The 17,463-nt window shown below is 33.8% G+C and overlaps 1 protein-coding gene across 23 annotated transcripts in view; it reads right to left on the bottom strand.

Moving 5' to 3' along the window:
- Positions 1 to 17,463, bottom strand: part of LOC100645179 (plasma membrane calcium-transporting ATPase 3) — an 88,999-nt gene that overhangs the window by 42,572 nt on the left and 28,964 nt on the right. For 18 of the 23 annotated variants that reach the window (XR_007226696.1, XR_007226697.1, XR_007226698.1 and 15 more), the window contains 8 exons: positions 5,510 to 5,787; positions 5,224 to 5,421; positions 4,893 to 5,119; positions 4,472 to 4,607; positions 4,245 to 4,379; positions 2,589 to 2,624; positions 1,138 to 1,508; positions 199 to 683 (listed from right to left, as the gene is read on the bottom strand). Coding sequence is in view for 20 of the 23 variants with exons in the window: in XM_048413052.1 (XP_048269009.1) it covers positions 199 to 683; positions 1,138 to 1,508; positions 2,589 to 2,624; positions 4,245 to 4,379; positions 4,472 to 4,607; positions 4,893 to 5,119; positions 5,224 to 5,421; positions 5,510 to 5,666 (1,745 nt within the window). In the remaining 3 variants the exon portion in view is untranslated. Of the gene's footprint in view, positions 1 to 198; positions 684 to 1,137; positions 1,509 to 2,588; positions 2,625 to 4,244; positions 4,380 to 4,471; positions 4,608 to 4,892; positions 5,120 to 5,223; positions 5,422 to 5,509; positions 5,788 to 7,449; positions 7,756 to 14,857; positions 14,916 to 15,018; positions 15,262 to 17,463 lie in introns of those variants that run through there. The other 5 variants (XM_048413056.1, XM_048413051.1, XM_048413055.1 and 2 more) reach the window with 5 other exon arrangements.

The raw sequence follows: 17,463 nt of genomic DNA, 5'->3' as shown, positions 1-17,463 counted from the left end.
ATAAAAAATTTTGATGACACGTGACTAGTTGACAAGGAGTCAAATTTTAAAATTGCTTTCAAATGAAAAACAACAAATCTGTAACAATTTTATGGTAAATAATACATTCTTTTACAATAACATCAGCCTGTAATACAGCAAGTGTTTTCCACGTTTGATCTATGAACTATAATTGACTCGGGAAAGAAAATAACATACTTCTTCATAATGATCTCGGAAGCGCCCTTGGTGAAGAGTCTGTATCCACCACCTTTCCTCGGGATGACAGTAGACATGCTCTTCCTAACGCTATTGAACGTGTACACCCGTGTGAAGGTTTCCTCAGGTTGATCGTCTCGTATCGTCTGATAGTTCATGCCCAGGGCTACTACGAATCCAAGTAAGGCACATTCGGTTTTATTACCGACTTGAAGCGGCAATTCTGTAGGTTCCTGCGGGGGCATTATTCTGGATGTGTACGCCGAATTAACAGCGATAGCTTGAATTATTAAGTTTCCGATGTGCGACGGGATCTCCGAGAACTCCGGGACCTTTTTACTCATTTTCTCGCATATGTACGACTGAACGACGGTCATCCGGTTGGTTGTCAGGGTACCAGTCTTGTCCGAACAGATTGCCGTGGCGTTACCCATAGTTTCGCAAGCATCCAAATGACGTACCAAGTTGTTGTCTTTCATCATTTTCTATACACAGAGAATCATACATAACTGTATACTCATACATCAACAATATTCCTTCACAAAATTTTAATATCAAATAAGGAGTAAAATAAAAAATTTACAGAATTTTAATATTTCTCTATCACTTTACCCTATTCCTTGTTTTTCCCTGTTTTTCTCTATTATCTTAATTATTAATTTAGAAACAAAATAAAAAGAAAATATTTATGATAAAGTAGAAAGCTGTCGAGTGCAAGCATTCCGATAATTTAATATGGATAGAGTCTTAAGAAATCTACAAACTTTAATGCGGAGAGTAAATCTCAAGAGTGCTCCTCTCTACAGTGAGGATACAGTGGTTTTTAAAGAATTATAAATAGAACAGGAGTTCATTTTGTTCGTAGAACCACAATAACGTTTTTTCAAATCATTTTATTAATTCTGAAGTTCTGAGAGAATGAAATTGGTGAATAGTTACCTTAACGGAATAAGCGAGAGAAAGGGTGACAGCTAGAGGAAGACCTTCGGGAACGGCGACTACGAGTACCGTTACACCAATGATCAAATGCCGCACCAGATCACCAGCGTACATATTTTTCCAAGGTTTCCCCTCTATCACAAACGTGGTAACGCAGAACTGAATGACTAGAATGATAACAGTAAGCACTGCTATGGTCGAGCCGGCATAACCGATTTGTATGGCGAGTTTAGTTAGCTTGGCTTGTAAAACACTCTTCTCTTTCTTCCCTTCTGCTCCACCTGCATGGCTGGCTGCGTGATGGTTCTCCCCGGCCTCGTGCTTGCCTCCACTCACATGGCTGTTTCCAGTTATTTCTCCAGCTTCATCTCCTTCATTAGCAACATACAGATTCATTTGAGTTCATCTATAACCACACCGTCTGAAGCTCGATTCCCATTTCTTCCTTCTTGATTTAACGTCTTTTAATTAATTCTAACTTTAAAACAATACAATTTGAAAGTAGTAATATTTAAGAAGATGCTGATACATTGTTTGATTTTAGATTTTTATATAGCAATATTGTCCAAAATTACATAAGAATTAGATGACCAGTGGAATCGAGTTTCCTCGTACTACATTTACAACTACATTGCTTTGCATACTCTAACTAATATTATGATACTGGTGACTAATGTTAGTAATCAGTATCTATCAAAGAAAAGGAAAAAGAAATGTAAACGGTACCAATAAGCCGGCAAAATAGAGAAAATATAATCAAGAATTAATCGAAAAGCATAACAGTTACATGTTATGAAATAGAGGTGAGTAAAATTATTATAAAGTATACAAAAGAGAGAAAAAGAGAGACAGGGCGTTATTGAAATAAATGCAGAAATAATCAGAAGCTATACAAAACTTTAATAGCGGCTAAGATTCTTCTTCAAATATGCATAGAACCACTGCTATTGGAAGCATTCACAGAATCAAATATAACAAAAGGTACAGAGAAGCACGGATGAGACATAATTTTACTCTTTCACACTGTCTTCATAAATCTCCCCCACTTAATTTGTACGAGAACAAATGGATCAAGAAGACAAGATAGGAACAATAGAAGTGAAAGAAAAAAGTAGATTGACTTGACAACAAATTTCTGTCTTCACGTTACAGAGGCCATATACATAAATGTATAATATAGAGAGTGCAGTGAACGAAACATACAGAGTGGTGATATAAAGGACAAAAGTTCAAAATTAAAAGTGTTATCCTATTTATCTGTAAGTAGAACTTAAAAGATTTTTCGTGACGCGTGCGTACTTTAAAGAAAAGTATAAAGAAATCTAGAAAAAATTAAAAGACCAAAATTATTTTTTAAGATAAATAAACAAATACGCGCGCGTGCTCATTTAATGTATATGTCGAACATCAAAATGATGAACAGTAATGATTTATGATAGTACTTTATTCACCTGTTAATGACTTCTTCTTCCGCTGCTTCTTAGCCTCTAGATAAAAAAACGCATGCAAAACAAAATCGATTAGCAGTCTATCTAAAAATGTAATATGCCAGTCGTAAGTTACGCCATATTTTTGAAAATTCTCTTTCATTCTTAATCTCCCGATTTTTATGGTCTTTTCTGTTCTCGTATTCTAGCATAATACTAATTAATAATCCTAAATGAACAGCCCAGAAGGTTTTTCTTTCTCTCATCAACGCTAGCTTTGTTTTTTGTTATTATTGTATGTATTTGTAGTGTCTTTTTTTCTTCTCTTATTCTGTTAATAAACCTCATCTGAACAGAGTATTCAAGGGACAGTGTAAAAAACATGTTATACAACACTTAAAGGGCCTTCCAGGTTGTGCAACATACACAACACACAACAGCATAAATCACAAGAAAGCAAACTGGATTTATGTCTATTTAATCCTTTGTAAATAGTCTTAAGGTCGATTCTTACTATTAACGTTTGATATTTTTGAAATAGAAGGTGGTATAAAGATATAAGCTGAATCCCTGTTCAAAAATCGAGAATTAAAGAGTTACTTGCTCCACCTTCTACAAAAAGTTAGTAAGAATTGATCTATACGTAACAGTAACACTAAAAATACTTCTAACTCATTCAGTGGAGGGTTTTTATACATAAACACATAAGACAGAGATACGAACATTAACAACCAGATGCAGGCCAATATAAATATTTCAAAAAAGGCACATGATGTGAGTAACTAATAATAATAGTAATAATAATAATAATAACAATAATAATAATAATAATAATGATAATAATAATAGTAATAATAATAATAATAATAATAATAATAATAATAATAATAATAATAATAATAATAGCTGCAATTAACGTGCGATACTAATAAATATTTAACTGTTTACTTAAAGTTTAATTTCTATGAATAGCAAGATTTTGTACTATTCTACCCATTCACTTTCTACTTCATTTTTCAAAAAATTTCTCTTTCTTTAATGCAATTATACTTTAATGCAATATTACTCTCAATGCAATGGCGATAAAGTCAGCTATGAGCTAAACGTTTTCTTCAAAGGAAAGAAATTAGTATACCGATCAAGGAGTCATTTCAAAAGTACCGCAAACACATGCTAAGGAAAATGAAAGTGTCACAAATAACTGGAAAAACTAAATTCACGATAAAATATTCTCGCGTCAATCCAAAATAAACACCATGCGTCAATTGTTGGTTTTCTACTTTTCTTTCACGTATTTTGTGCCATGCGTTTCGTAATACCCGCTACTGCTCTCTCTTAAAACAATTAGTAGTTAAACTTCTTTGTAATTTATTCGCATAAGAATTTCTAGCATTTTCCACGGGGGAAGAGTAGCGAGTTCCAATTAATTTTTTAAAGTACTATAGTGGGAGAACTTGGCAAGTCTTACCATTTTGAAAACAAAATTATCCGTAATATTTGCTTCCTTCAAGATGCCAAGGTAATCATTTTAAATTCCGATGACCTTCCTTAAATATTTTGTTCTCAAAATGATAATTTCCGAACACTACACTACTTTATCTTATCCCAAAATGTTTAAGAACTAATTCAGGACACCTTGCATCGATCGTTCCATTCCCCACTGAAATCGAGTTTACATACCTTTTTTCATCTTCTTGATTTCTTGTTCTTGTTGATCAACAGCAGCACCCAACAAAGTAAAGATAATACCAGCCTGCGAGTTAACGCCCACAGCAGTAACTAACATTTTCCCAGAACCCTCCATCACATGTGTACCTTTGGAAGGGACAGAAGTCACTGTGATTACCATCCCAACACAGAAAACAAATTTAATTATCGGTGTTCGATCTGTGAAACAGAACCCTCACCTGAGAGTACCATGGGATCGAACGATTCTCCTTTTTTAACATGGTCTGACTCTCCGGTTAAACTGGACTCATCCACTTTGAGATCGTTGCTTTGTATAAGGATACCATCTGCTGGCAGCAGGTCTCCATATTTTATCTGAATTGTAGATTACCCAATTTAGGGAAGACCTTGTTTATGTTTTTTCGACGAAGTAATGTTCGTATCCCGAAACTCATTATCGATGCATGTGATTTATTGACAAATTCTCAGACAAAACGATATGTTCAAGAAGTTGCCAAATTTAAGTACAAATGTTTCTAGATTAAATCATGTTACTGATTCAAATATGGGCTTTCGTGTTAACCAGAGAATCGTAAGTCGTATTTGACTGCATTTGAAATATACTTTCTGCTAGTAGAATGCATAGTCTGCTGCACATACCTGACATATGTCACCAACAACAATGTCAGTCACAGAGATCTGTTTGACCTCTCCTTGCCGAATGACAGAGAATCTATGCTCCCCTTCTATCCGACTTTGGAGCCCCCTAAACTGTTTTTCCTTAGAGTAATCATTGGAAGCTGTTACTATTACCACCAAAATCACAGAAACAAATATAGCAGCTCCTTCTATCCAGCCATACTTTGATTCATCTTCATCTATTAAAGCTGTAAAAGTTCATAAAAAAATGCATTTTTTTATATCTTACAGAATACGTTTATTCTTATTCTTTACCCAATAGCTAAGAAATAATATTAAAATTCATACTTACGTCTCTCCTCATCATCTGCTGGCTGATAAAAGCTAAGACCTAATGAAACCAACGCAGCTACTTCCAGGATGATTAATGTAACGTCTTGAAGAGCTTCCCATACTAGTTGTAGAAATGTTTTTGGTGGTTTTGGAGGTATTTGATTGGAACCAAATGTATCTCGTCTATGTTGAATATCAGCTGCTGATCCACTGAGACCTGCACAGTGAAAGTAGTTTCTTTTGTGAATATTTCATTTGTACATGCATATTTTGAATCATAGAACTACACAAGAGTACAATCTTACCTTCACTGGGTGAAGTGTATAATTTTTTACAAATCTCCTGCACACCACCATAACTACTGATTTTATTGACACCTTCACGTCCCCGGAGCTCCATGAGCTCACGAAGTTGCTTAAGAGTGATACCATATTGGGTTGGTCGGCCATCTATTGTTGCCATTTTGCTTTGTACACCGACGTTGGCCTAAGCCAACTCTACTGTACTCCTTCACGCTAGCAGCTCGTATTATTCTCTGGTGTCACTGACACCACTGGCCTCCAGAAAATTGGAGGGCCAACAGCTGCAACAGATAAGAAAATCATCCTAAAACTCCATTGTATTCAACAAATCTTTCTTATATCAAGGACTGCCATTCTCAAACTAAGATATGCATGGTTTTTATTGCTGTGTTATGAATGCTAATTAAAAAATAAGCTATTAGCATATGATAATGGCAATGCGAGTCACAGTTATTTAAACAGATGTGTCATTATGTCATAATTATATTGGTACTTCTGGTCTTGATGAAATGGTAAAAAAAAAATGAGATAAAAATCCTTATCTCATGATACTACACTATCAATATTGAAAAGTCTGACACAGAAAGAGCTTTATGGAAATGCAATTCTATTTTATATCACCAAGAGTGAAAGATTTCAAGGTTATATATATGTATGTAGTTTAAATGACACCTTAATTTTTCCGTAAGAAATGAACATTATTATTTCTAAGAATTAAAGTTATGCAATTTCTATAAATTATCAAGTACATATAATCATAGAAAACCAAAGATTCAATTTTATCAAATATTAATACTCTAAAATATATTCGAAATATATATCACAATAGGAATCACAATACTCCTATTTGGCAGAATCAATACAAGTGATGAGAGGAAATCCAAACAACAGGAAATCCAAATCATTGAACTTTAAAATTATCGACTGATAAGTACAAACATTGAAAATCGCAAGAATTGAATGAAACCTAAAATTTACAACTGGTTATGAAATAACAGGATATAATTTTTTAATCAATATCCTTCCCGCTTCAAGAAAACAGTTTATTCCATACATTTTTGCATAAATAAGAAACTTCTATTTCCTTGGAAGCATAAAAGAGTTGTAATTAAGCTAGAACATCTTTCTCCTTAAAAAACATTCAAGTTGTGTAAAGCAGATTATTCTGTGGCATACCATTGTTAATTCAACTAGTAGCCTTTAAGACTTACACTAACGAAAGTAATTTAGGAAATATATTGCTCCTAAAACTAATCTCTGAACTCTGAGCGCACATGTAACCTAAACCTCAATTGCTATTCCTGAGTTATGCAGTAGACAACCTCAGTTTAAATTAGAGTTAAGATTTGTAACTTTAAAATATTTAATTACAATTTATATTCTACATCTTCTACAATGCCAATGATAGCCTACATCGTTTAAAATGCAGAATATATGTTGAATTAACTAAAATAAAATAAAATAAAATTTAATCTTATCTACAATTAGACAATACTAACTGGGTTTTACATAAAACAGAATAGAAATAACTGGAAAGTTAAAAATTCATTAAATAATTTTTATTTATAACAGTTAATAAGTTCATTCGATCCCTGAAAAATCACAAAAAAGGAGTGGTTAGATGCAATAGAATAACCGTAGAGCGCTATGGACGTAAAGTAAAAGACTGCCACGAGTGGCCTGGCCTAGACTGTCATCGAACGCCGACATAGTTTTGAGGTTATGTACCTTGACAAATGAGTCATTACTGAGAGACGGCAGTAAAAGTGGCAGACACTCTCTTCCGAAATGATGTCACAACGAAGAACCGATGTAACGGGAGCTTGCAATTGAACGAACATCGACGATATAGCCTGTCTAAAAATAACACTGATCGCGGAAAAGAGACAGAGCGACGACAGAGACATAGGGAGAAACACAGAGGGATAGAATAGCCCGTTTACCTTCTGGTGACAGTTTACGTGTTGACGGCGACAACAGATCGCGAATTGGCATGCAAACTGACCTCCCCTTCACTGGTTACGGCCACGAAGCTTCATTCTTCCCTGTCAATCACAGAACGTGCAGAAACCCTGATTCGCGACACGAACACCGCTCTAGGCAGCGAACTTGCTCGCCACGGAAAGGCGTGTTAAGTGAAATAAGCCATTAGCAAAGTAGTAATCGATTCGTGTTGCCCTCTAGCTGCTCGCACGCGTACTGCGCAAAGTTTCACTATTTTCCACTGGTTCCACTTGCGGCTCGATGCTCTAAACCATGATGTCGTAAAAGAAACTAACGTTATTATAAATTGTAATGTTTCTAGTGTTATGTGTCTCATGAAAGAATACATCCAGAAACTTTTTATTTATATATTGCAGAAAACATTTTGAAATGTCGGTAACGAGATACGACTATCATGATTATTTTGGTCAAATTTGAAACACATGTGAAAATGTATATAGAAGTTACAAGATATTTATTGAAAGTATACACTTCTCAAAGATCATCAAAATATTTGAACAACCAAAGTATTTACTATATCAATAAGCCACAATATTTAGTGAGGCCATTTTTAGCAATAATTGTATATTTAAGACTACTATCCATGCTATATACTAATTTTTCACTGAGTGTATGTTTGCAATATATATATTTGAATATTATATAAATTAAAAATCAATTCCAAAATGTGTATATATATATTCATATATATTATCTCATTACAGAGCTAACGAAATCTCGAAAAGTTGCGTACAATGTAAAAAAAATTGTCTGCGGTAAATGTGCGTACAGTTTTGTGAGCCATTGTACAGATTCACCATTCTAAATTATAACCTAGAATGTTTTTAGATTTATTTCATAAAATTTGTATGTACAATACCTCTTTCTGTTCGAAGTTTATAAAATTTTGATTTAGGAGGCTTACTTCCGTTCAATTGTTTAATATTGAAATTTTCCAATAAATGTACAAGCTATAGAGAAATTCCACTATTTTCTACTAGACCTGACACTAGAAGGTAAAGATGAACCAACATTATAACTGAACTGTGGATATTTATGCAATTTATATTTTTATGTATGTAATTTAAAAAAACAGAATCTAGTTAGAAAATAGAATATTTTAAAATAGAATAGTTTAACTTAAATATTATAACAAGTAATATATTTTGTCTATTTTTGCATATTATGTATATTCTATGTATCGTATTTTCGTATCTTTAAATTTCCCATAAATGTAAAAAATCTGCAGTCTAGTTATAATTTATAATATTAAATTTATTCAATGAATCTTTTGATATATTTTTTTTATATATTTATAGAATTTTCTATAATTCTCCTTGACAACTGCAATAGATTGAAATGCACCATAACATTTTATTTTTGCAAAATATTACATCATATTTGCGCTCTTTTTTCTAGTAATGTTATCCAAGTCGTTCACATTATTGATAATTATTTAATCCACGAACTTTATCTTTATCTCATTTTAATTATTCCAAAAAATTTAGTGACGTAGGTGACCGATGACCACCGTGCGGTAGAAAACATGTTAACTCTGTCACGGATCAGTTACTCTTAGTTCCAACGAGACGTTTGCTATGTAATACCGAAACTTCTTAACAAATGAAACGATCCACAGAGAATTGCTTTGGTAAATAACTTAATTAATTCGTGTAAGCCGAGATATGTACGTTGTAATCTGTGTCGTAGATGCGAACAGTCGCGAGCGTTTTGCAATATGTAATTTATGATATCGTGGAACGCACGAGGCGGAATTCAACACAACAGAGCCGATACATCACATAACGAGTCTCGCAATCAACTGAACGCTCCTGGCCGCACATTTTTACTTGGAAAGTTCAACCTGATTCATTCATCACGTTTACGTAATTTTTACTCACAACTTTATTTTCATCCTATTACAAACGAACTCCCGCTAAACAACTAGTTACCACAGCCTTAAATACCTATTAACAACTGCTGTATGACAGACATCATCGTGCGAGAACGAAAATTCGCGATGATCTAAGCGAAATGATCGCATTCTTCAAGGGTATCTTATAGAAACTGCTCGTGCGATAAATCACTAAACAGCGAATGTTTATGCAAATTCACATTATTATAAACATAATTTAAAAAATGGAACCTAGATAGACAACTGTTTTATCTACTGAAGATCATAAGGAGTACATTTTGTACTGCTAACGATATTTTCTTAATACAAATTTCAAATGATTTAGTTTATAAATTATTAGATTGGTTTGTTCGTATGAAATATGAAACATTTTGAGAAACGACTGCGAATCTTCAAACATATAATATACACCATAGATTTTTAAGTACTTCATACTTTTATGAGTATAATTAAGGAAATGGAATCTAAATAGAAATTTGTTTTATCAACTAAGTGTAATAGTACGTACTCTTGGACTTTAACTATTTTATACGTTTTTCCATATTATATGCAGACTTTTTAAGTCTTTTAGATACATGTGAATAAAATAACTGGATTACAAAAGAGCTAAGTATATATGGTTTTCTATACCAATAGTAAGAATCAAAATGCTATTATTGCATCTATATCTATTTCTATAAACGAATTCGTCGGTCCCTTTCTCAGATAACCTTGTCTTCGGGCCAATTCTACTTTTTGTACTTTTAATTTTAAAAGCGAAAATAACGTCATCTTATTTATTAATATATTTCAATGTTTTTTATGTTTATGCTGTGCCTTAAGAACATTAAGGTAGATAATTAAAAATCCTAGACTAATAAGAAGATAGATTTATGATCGATGTAAAGGCTTCTCTTATAAATGATTTCTCGTTAATTTCGTTTTACCCTATTCTTTTTCCCAGAAGTCGTATGTAATAAATTCCATAAACATAATAAGGTGTCATTATTGAATAACGTAATAGCGATACTCGACGAACGGGGAGCAATAATTGCCTGGATTTTTTCATTCGCAATAAAGCCACCACGGTTTATCGTGTTTTAGTAATCGACGCTCTTTTTTCTACCCCAATAACCACTCGTATTTAAAGAGTGTCGTTTAACTAAAAGAAATTGTTTGAAGCGGTCAGAGGCCATTTCCTTGGCCGCGTGGAGGAAAGAGATATTTTCTCTGTGCTCTATATTTCGAGAGTACGTGTCGATATTGTTGATTGAGCTGAAGAGCCGAGAGTCGATACGAGGCAAACAGAGCGGCAAAGCAAGAGGAGAAGAGGGAGTTACTAAAGAGAGAGGAAACGGAATTCTTTTTACCATCCAATTCCAACTATTTTCGTACTTTCACGCGGATTCCCTTCCATTGTTTACACTCGTTCGAGCACTCGAGTCGAGAGAGATAGAAAACGCCGAGAAATTCTTGTTATAGAACTTTCGAAAATTCTTTTTATTGTTCGAGAGATCGGTTTATCGTAATTTTATTTTTCAATAAATTTTCATCCATACTAATCGTCGTACACGACGTCTTGATCATTTCACACCAATCATCGACGGAACTTAATCTAAAAAATTATCGCCATTTTATTTTTCAACAATTTTTTTCTACGTTAATAGTTATATAGATGTACAGATTTCAATTCATATTAATCGTCCTACATATATAACACCTCAAAAATATCGCATGAATCATCAACGAACTTAACCTCAAAAATTATTACCATTTTATTTTTCAACCGATTTTATCCTACGTTAATAGTAATATTGATGTACAGGTTTTTATTCACATGAATCATCATATGTATATAACCTTAAAAATACCGCATGAATCATTTGACAGACTAAAAGATTATCGTAACTTTATTTCTCAACAATTTTAGCTTACATTGATCGTTGTGTATGGCATTTTAATAATATTATACGAACCAACAATAAAGCTAACGTATAAAATTTCCGATTGCACGATTTATAGCGTTTGCAGTTGTAATTATGCCTGGCAATTTTCTAGGCGATAAAATCTCTCTTTACTCGTACCCGTGTGCTAATGACGCAAAGTCTATAGAGAAATCGTGTAATCTCGCTCTTTTTCTCTCATATAAGTTATACAGGTTCGATGGGTGCACAGTTGTGACCAGGGGTGGGCTTCCTTAATTAGAAACTGATTTGATGCGAAGACTAACTACTGCCATAGTAAGCGTAAAGGTAGTAAACTGCCCTTATTTTCAGGAGTTGTTTTACAATTAATTTCACGCTCTATCCCTATCAGGGGCGCAATCACAGCAGGGTTACCAACCTTCGAATGAAAAAGTCCACCATCTTTCAACAGCCGTGCTCGTGCGCACACACACAAAGGATAATTGAGAAAAAGAGAAAGAATTCTGGTATCATGCGATGCACTTTTTCGAGAATGTGAATCTTTTTTCATACGAACAATATTGATACGATCAATGAAACGTTAACGGGAATCGATCCATCAATAATCTCGGGAAATCCAACAATAACTCCTCGCCCTCTAATTATAATGCCTCACGGGATCAGTTTTCACTGAATCGGATAAAATTGCTCTATTTCGACGCGAACTTACCGCACGGACGATCAGTGTATATTTAGTGTTTTCACGTGTTTGAACTGTACTGTTGCCCGCCCTGAACGACATACACACACGCTCTGTCTTATTTCTGGATTCCCTTAAAGAATTCACCATACCTCCATCTTTCAGGGATTAGCCATGACCGCACGTGTCGGTTGCCAATTATATTTTTGCTAATATGTATTGAGTTTCCTATCTGTGTGTACTATTTCTGTCGTTTTGTATCTATGGACTTGGTTAGAAGATAAGTGTGTTACATGCAGTGCAATACATATACTTATAACGTCCTATATCCTGCAGTATATATATATTAACTGTATTACATACACTTATCATCTAACCAAGTCCATAGATTCACAGCACACTAATACTACACAGATAGGAAACTCGATATTAGCTCTGGAATACCAATAACCACTCCTACTGCAGATTTCTATACATTTATGGGAAATTTAAAGCTGCAAAACTGTATAAAATGCACATAATACGCAAGATTACTTACTTCTTTAGGAAACATAATAATTTAGACTACATAACTGAAATTAATGAAATAAAGCTAAAAATAAAATAAATTAATATTTCTGTTTTTTTTTATTTAAAAAAGGAACAAAGATTCCGAGCAAATTTACTAGATACACTGACTCGCTGAGGTCAAACGAAACGACATAGATAGTTTGATGTGAGTTTAAGTCAGCGACAAGAAATATACGAGGAAAGAGGAGAAAGAGATACAATCTTTCTCTCTATTCTCATTTCTCATCTAATCTTCTCACGTAATTTACCATAAGAGCTCATTACTCGATTTACGTCATGATTTCAGAGATAACGTTCCGCTAGATGGAAAAATGTAAATCTATTAAATCACTTGCGACAAAGATGACATTTTGATACTCGTGATTGCAAAATTTCGATTGTAAAAGTACGTTAATGACAGATAACGCAAATCGGTCAAAATCTAACGCACCGATACGTATCGATACTGTTATCGAATCGATATGTATCTACCGATGCAAACATAACCTAAACTGGAGTTAACCTAAATAACATTATCATCCATATTATCTTCTCGAAGAAAAATTCTAGTATTGTAATTTCACTTTTATTAACGATTTTCCGTCACGTGTATTATTCTGAAATATTGTTTTCTCTTTTTATGCTATGAACTATCTTAAAATTTCATTAGCATAGTAATTTAGATGTAACCCAATAAGAGCTATCTGAATCACAAAAAATTAATGTAACCTTCCATTTTAAGAAAAGTCTCTAGTGGCCCCTTTTTTCAGTCTACGATTCGCCTCAAAAAATAAATTGGGCGCTAAAACAGTACGCTGTTTAATTACAGTAAAAACGAAGTTGATATCTTCATTAGTTTCTAAGGAAACAGATTGTAGCACTTTATCCGGACCACCCTATATACTGTATAAAACACCTAAAGTACTTTCTACGACATTTAGTATATGAAATAATTTTCTACTTCAATTCCATTTTTCAAAAATTGTATTCATAAAAGTATGAATTCGCATAAATATCCGCAGTCTAGTAATGAGAATCGACCATAATTGTCACCATGTATTCATTAAATAAACTTAGATAAAAAATGAATCTAATGGTCAGATTCAAGCTCTGTAGCGTAGAAATAGAGTGGGATGACCTTAGCCGGTGCGAAGAGTGACAATTAACCCGCGGAACAGGCGAGATTTACAGCGCAGAAAGATTTGCATGCATTTGTGCATTCGTATGCAATTACCCGTATGGAGCGCGCGCGCTGTCGAGTACCATACAAACCATTCACTGTTTCATATCTCATTACTCGCGCTTTTCTGACTGATGAGCCATGTAGAATATAAAAAAACCAGAGAAAGACATCAGTCTACGTTTCATTAAACTTTGCAGAATTCTCCACCATCTCTCAACTTTGTATTAGTTTACAGAATTTTAACCGAATCAATGCAGCGACGAGGTTATTAAATATTATCGACATCGGTACAATCGATTTTCGATGGTTGCACCGACTCAATTATTAACGAAATCCTGTTGGTTCTATCTTTTCGAATTTTCATTAATATATAGGGCATTAATCTTAAATTCATCATTACTGTATCTTAAAGACGTGTTGTATAAATAAATTGCGCGTTATATAAAACATTTTGAATATGTTGGTCATACACATATATGTCACGATTGTGGTGGTCAAATTTGAAATCAATCTGACGATGCATATACATAGAAGTCACAAGACATTTATTGCAAACATATATTTAGTAAGAAATTAGCATACAGCATGAACAATTTTAGCCCTCGACTGATATCGCTGAATCATATTTCATTGCTAACAATTTACAATATATTTAACTTTAATTTGTATCGTATATTTTACAGAATAAAATGTCCCTGTCACGTAAAATACAAAATATAAATTGATATAAAATTCTCTAAAATAAAATAATTTTATTCTAAATTACTCGGAATAATTGCTGACACAACAATTCCAATTAACGTTTAAATATATTCTATAATAAGTAAATTGTACATATTTATGCAAATTCATATTTTTATAAAGACAAACAGATGAACAGAATCTTAGCAGAAATTTAGAACCTACTGAATATTGTAACAGGTGTAGGACGTTTATGTATATTCGCATATTATACGTGCTATGTGCATTTTTACATTTATAATTATCCCATAAATGCATAAAAATTCGCAGTCTATTAAAGATGCTGAATATTGGAGACTCATTAATACCATGGATTAAACTGTTTAAATACTTCCGCTTATATCATTATACGTCTTGTAGCACTTATGTACATTTTTAGATTTATTTCAAACGTTACCAATATAACAGTAACAGACGAGTCTCACTCTTGCGCTAGTGAAAATTCAAAACGTTCCCTATAACACAAGAAATATATATTTATAAAAGCTCTACAAGTATGCTACAAGTATTTCATTAAACTTTTGGAATTCCGGCTATTATATCAGAAAGCGTACTTACGAAGAAAGCCGAGCGCATATCTTCGACACTGACAACGAACTGCACAGACATACGCACACGTTCACACTGGACCGAATATTTATAAACCCAAGGCCGGTAGGACGAGACACACGAGGGTCAACGAGCAACTTCTATAGAGGATTGTCTTCCGCGAGAAGCACGGTTCGCGTTTATAATTCCGCCGGGTGAACGAATTCGCGAAACGCGACTATGAAAGAAAAAAAATTTACAGACGGCCAGTTGGTTGTGCGCGCCACTCAATGGCGACACTAGCACCACACAGTGCTGTGGTGGGGAGAAAGAGAAGTAGTGGTGGCAGTAACTAAAAGTAGAGAGGTGATGATGACCTTCTCGCAGCCAGCCGCCGATAATTAGCCTGACAGATTTTAAGATATTGGGGCCTAGACCGATGTAAACCGGCAGGATTGATAACGTGTCGAAGTAAAGTATCGTGTAAACGTTTCATGACGCTAATGTGCTTCACGCCGTCGTATAATGACGTCAATCGAATCGACGAGGGGCGGCGCGACGGCGGCAGGCGAAAGCAACAGGAACACACACACACACACACACACACACACACACACACACACACACACACACACACACACACACACACACACACACACACACACACACACACACACACACACCGGCTATACAGTGAGAGACAAAAGTATTAAATAGTACAGTTGGAATATAAAAATAAAAAAATATTTCTTATTTTATTAAACAGAATCGAATATATGTCTGTTTCATTACATTCAGATAATTACAGTAATAAATATACAGAAACAAACTGTTAATTAATTTATTTGATTATTGAGATAGAAGTATTTATACAGTACAAGAGATGATTCAAATACAGACTAGAGTCTAAATATGAGCTAGTTGAATTTCTAAACATAAACTTTTACTTTTATTTTAAATATATGATTTGAAAGAGACATTACTTTTGTTCAGTTTTTTTTAACTCTATATCATAAAGCAAATACGTTTTAGACATATATACTGTGTCATCTTAAAAATCTTGAACAAATTTAGCAATAAATCCTGAAGTAGAAATGCTACAGCATATTTAGACTACTTCCTCTACTAGTAATTAATATTCGCATTATTAAAGTAATAAGTTTTTAGCGAAATCCGAAGTTCCATATTTTTCAAATCTTTCAGAGTATTTTATTGTATTTGCGAATTCATCTTTGCTCGTATACATTTATTACTGCAACTGTTTCTGTACAATATATAATTACACACATTTAAGTATATTTAATAACAGAGAAAATATTTTTCTTTTTATTCCCATATTATTCCCAATTGTATGAATATTTTTGTCTGCCATTTTATGTGAACGTAAACATACGAGGTGAAAGAGGCGAGGGGTGTGAGACCGATTAAACATGTACAGAACGTCTGACATAAGAGAGTTTAGCTCGAATTTCGTACTTTCGTGGAAAATCGTCGCAGTGCTGCTGTCGGCGCGTTATATGGAGAAAAAGTTAGGCGAATACCGCGTGACTTGAATGAATTTATTGATCTGATCTCCTCGGACCGACCTCTGTCACGTGACTCCCATTGCGATACGGAATAAATGACCGACATATTTTTTGGTAAACGCAGGGTGTTCCAGTAACCGTAATACGGTCGACAAAGAGGCGATTTTACGTGAAAAAAAGGTCGATAACGTAGAATGAAACTTTTCATATGACGACACGTTTCCGAAAGAACCGAGTTTTGAAAATTTGTCAAATATACTGAGAGTATCAGATAAGCGAATTTCATTTTTAATCAGATTTCCTATTTTACGGTAGGGTTAGGTTCTACGAAGAATCGATTCCTTGCAATTCTTATTATCATTACCAGTTATTAGACAATACAAGCAACCTGTAGTTATATAAGTAAATGAAAGGAATATCAAATATACAACCTTTACTTTTAGGTTAGAATTTGGTTCCGTTATTTTACAATACAGCTAAGAAGATATAATGTAGGATTTGAATATCACGTCAGTGGACTGATTGTATGTAAAAAATTGAACGTTCAACATGATATATTACCATGAGTTATATAGGGTAATGTAACTATGACAGTATAGTGATATATCTTATACGGAATGTTGGGCTTTCTGTTGCTAAAATGGCACGATCAGGTGATGACCCAATTATTTTGAGCAACGTAGCGCTTGAACTGGGTATCACAAAGGGAGAGCAACGTCCGAGATAGTGTTCAGAATTACGTCAATGTAGATGGAAATAAAGTAATCAACCGTTAGATAAAAAGAGTCGTACAAATCTTTTTATTATAGTACCGATTTCTACAAAAATGTTTATGTCGCGGAACTTCATTTACAATAAACGCTCGGCTATGTGAAAAATCTCTTTCCTGTTGTCTCGAATCACGTTCGCCAACAGAATAAATAGTAAGAATTGATTGATCTAATTGATA

This window comes from Bombus terrestris, chromosome 16 (genome assembly GCF_910591885.1).
Source record: "Bombus terrestris chromosome 16, iyBomTerr1.2, whole genome shotgun sequence".
In the NCBI taxonomy this organism is placed as follows: Eukaryota; Metazoa; Arthropoda; class Insecta; order Hymenoptera; family Apidae; genus Bombus; species Bombus terrestris.
This window is presented reverse-complemented; position numbering and strand designations above follow the sequence as displayed.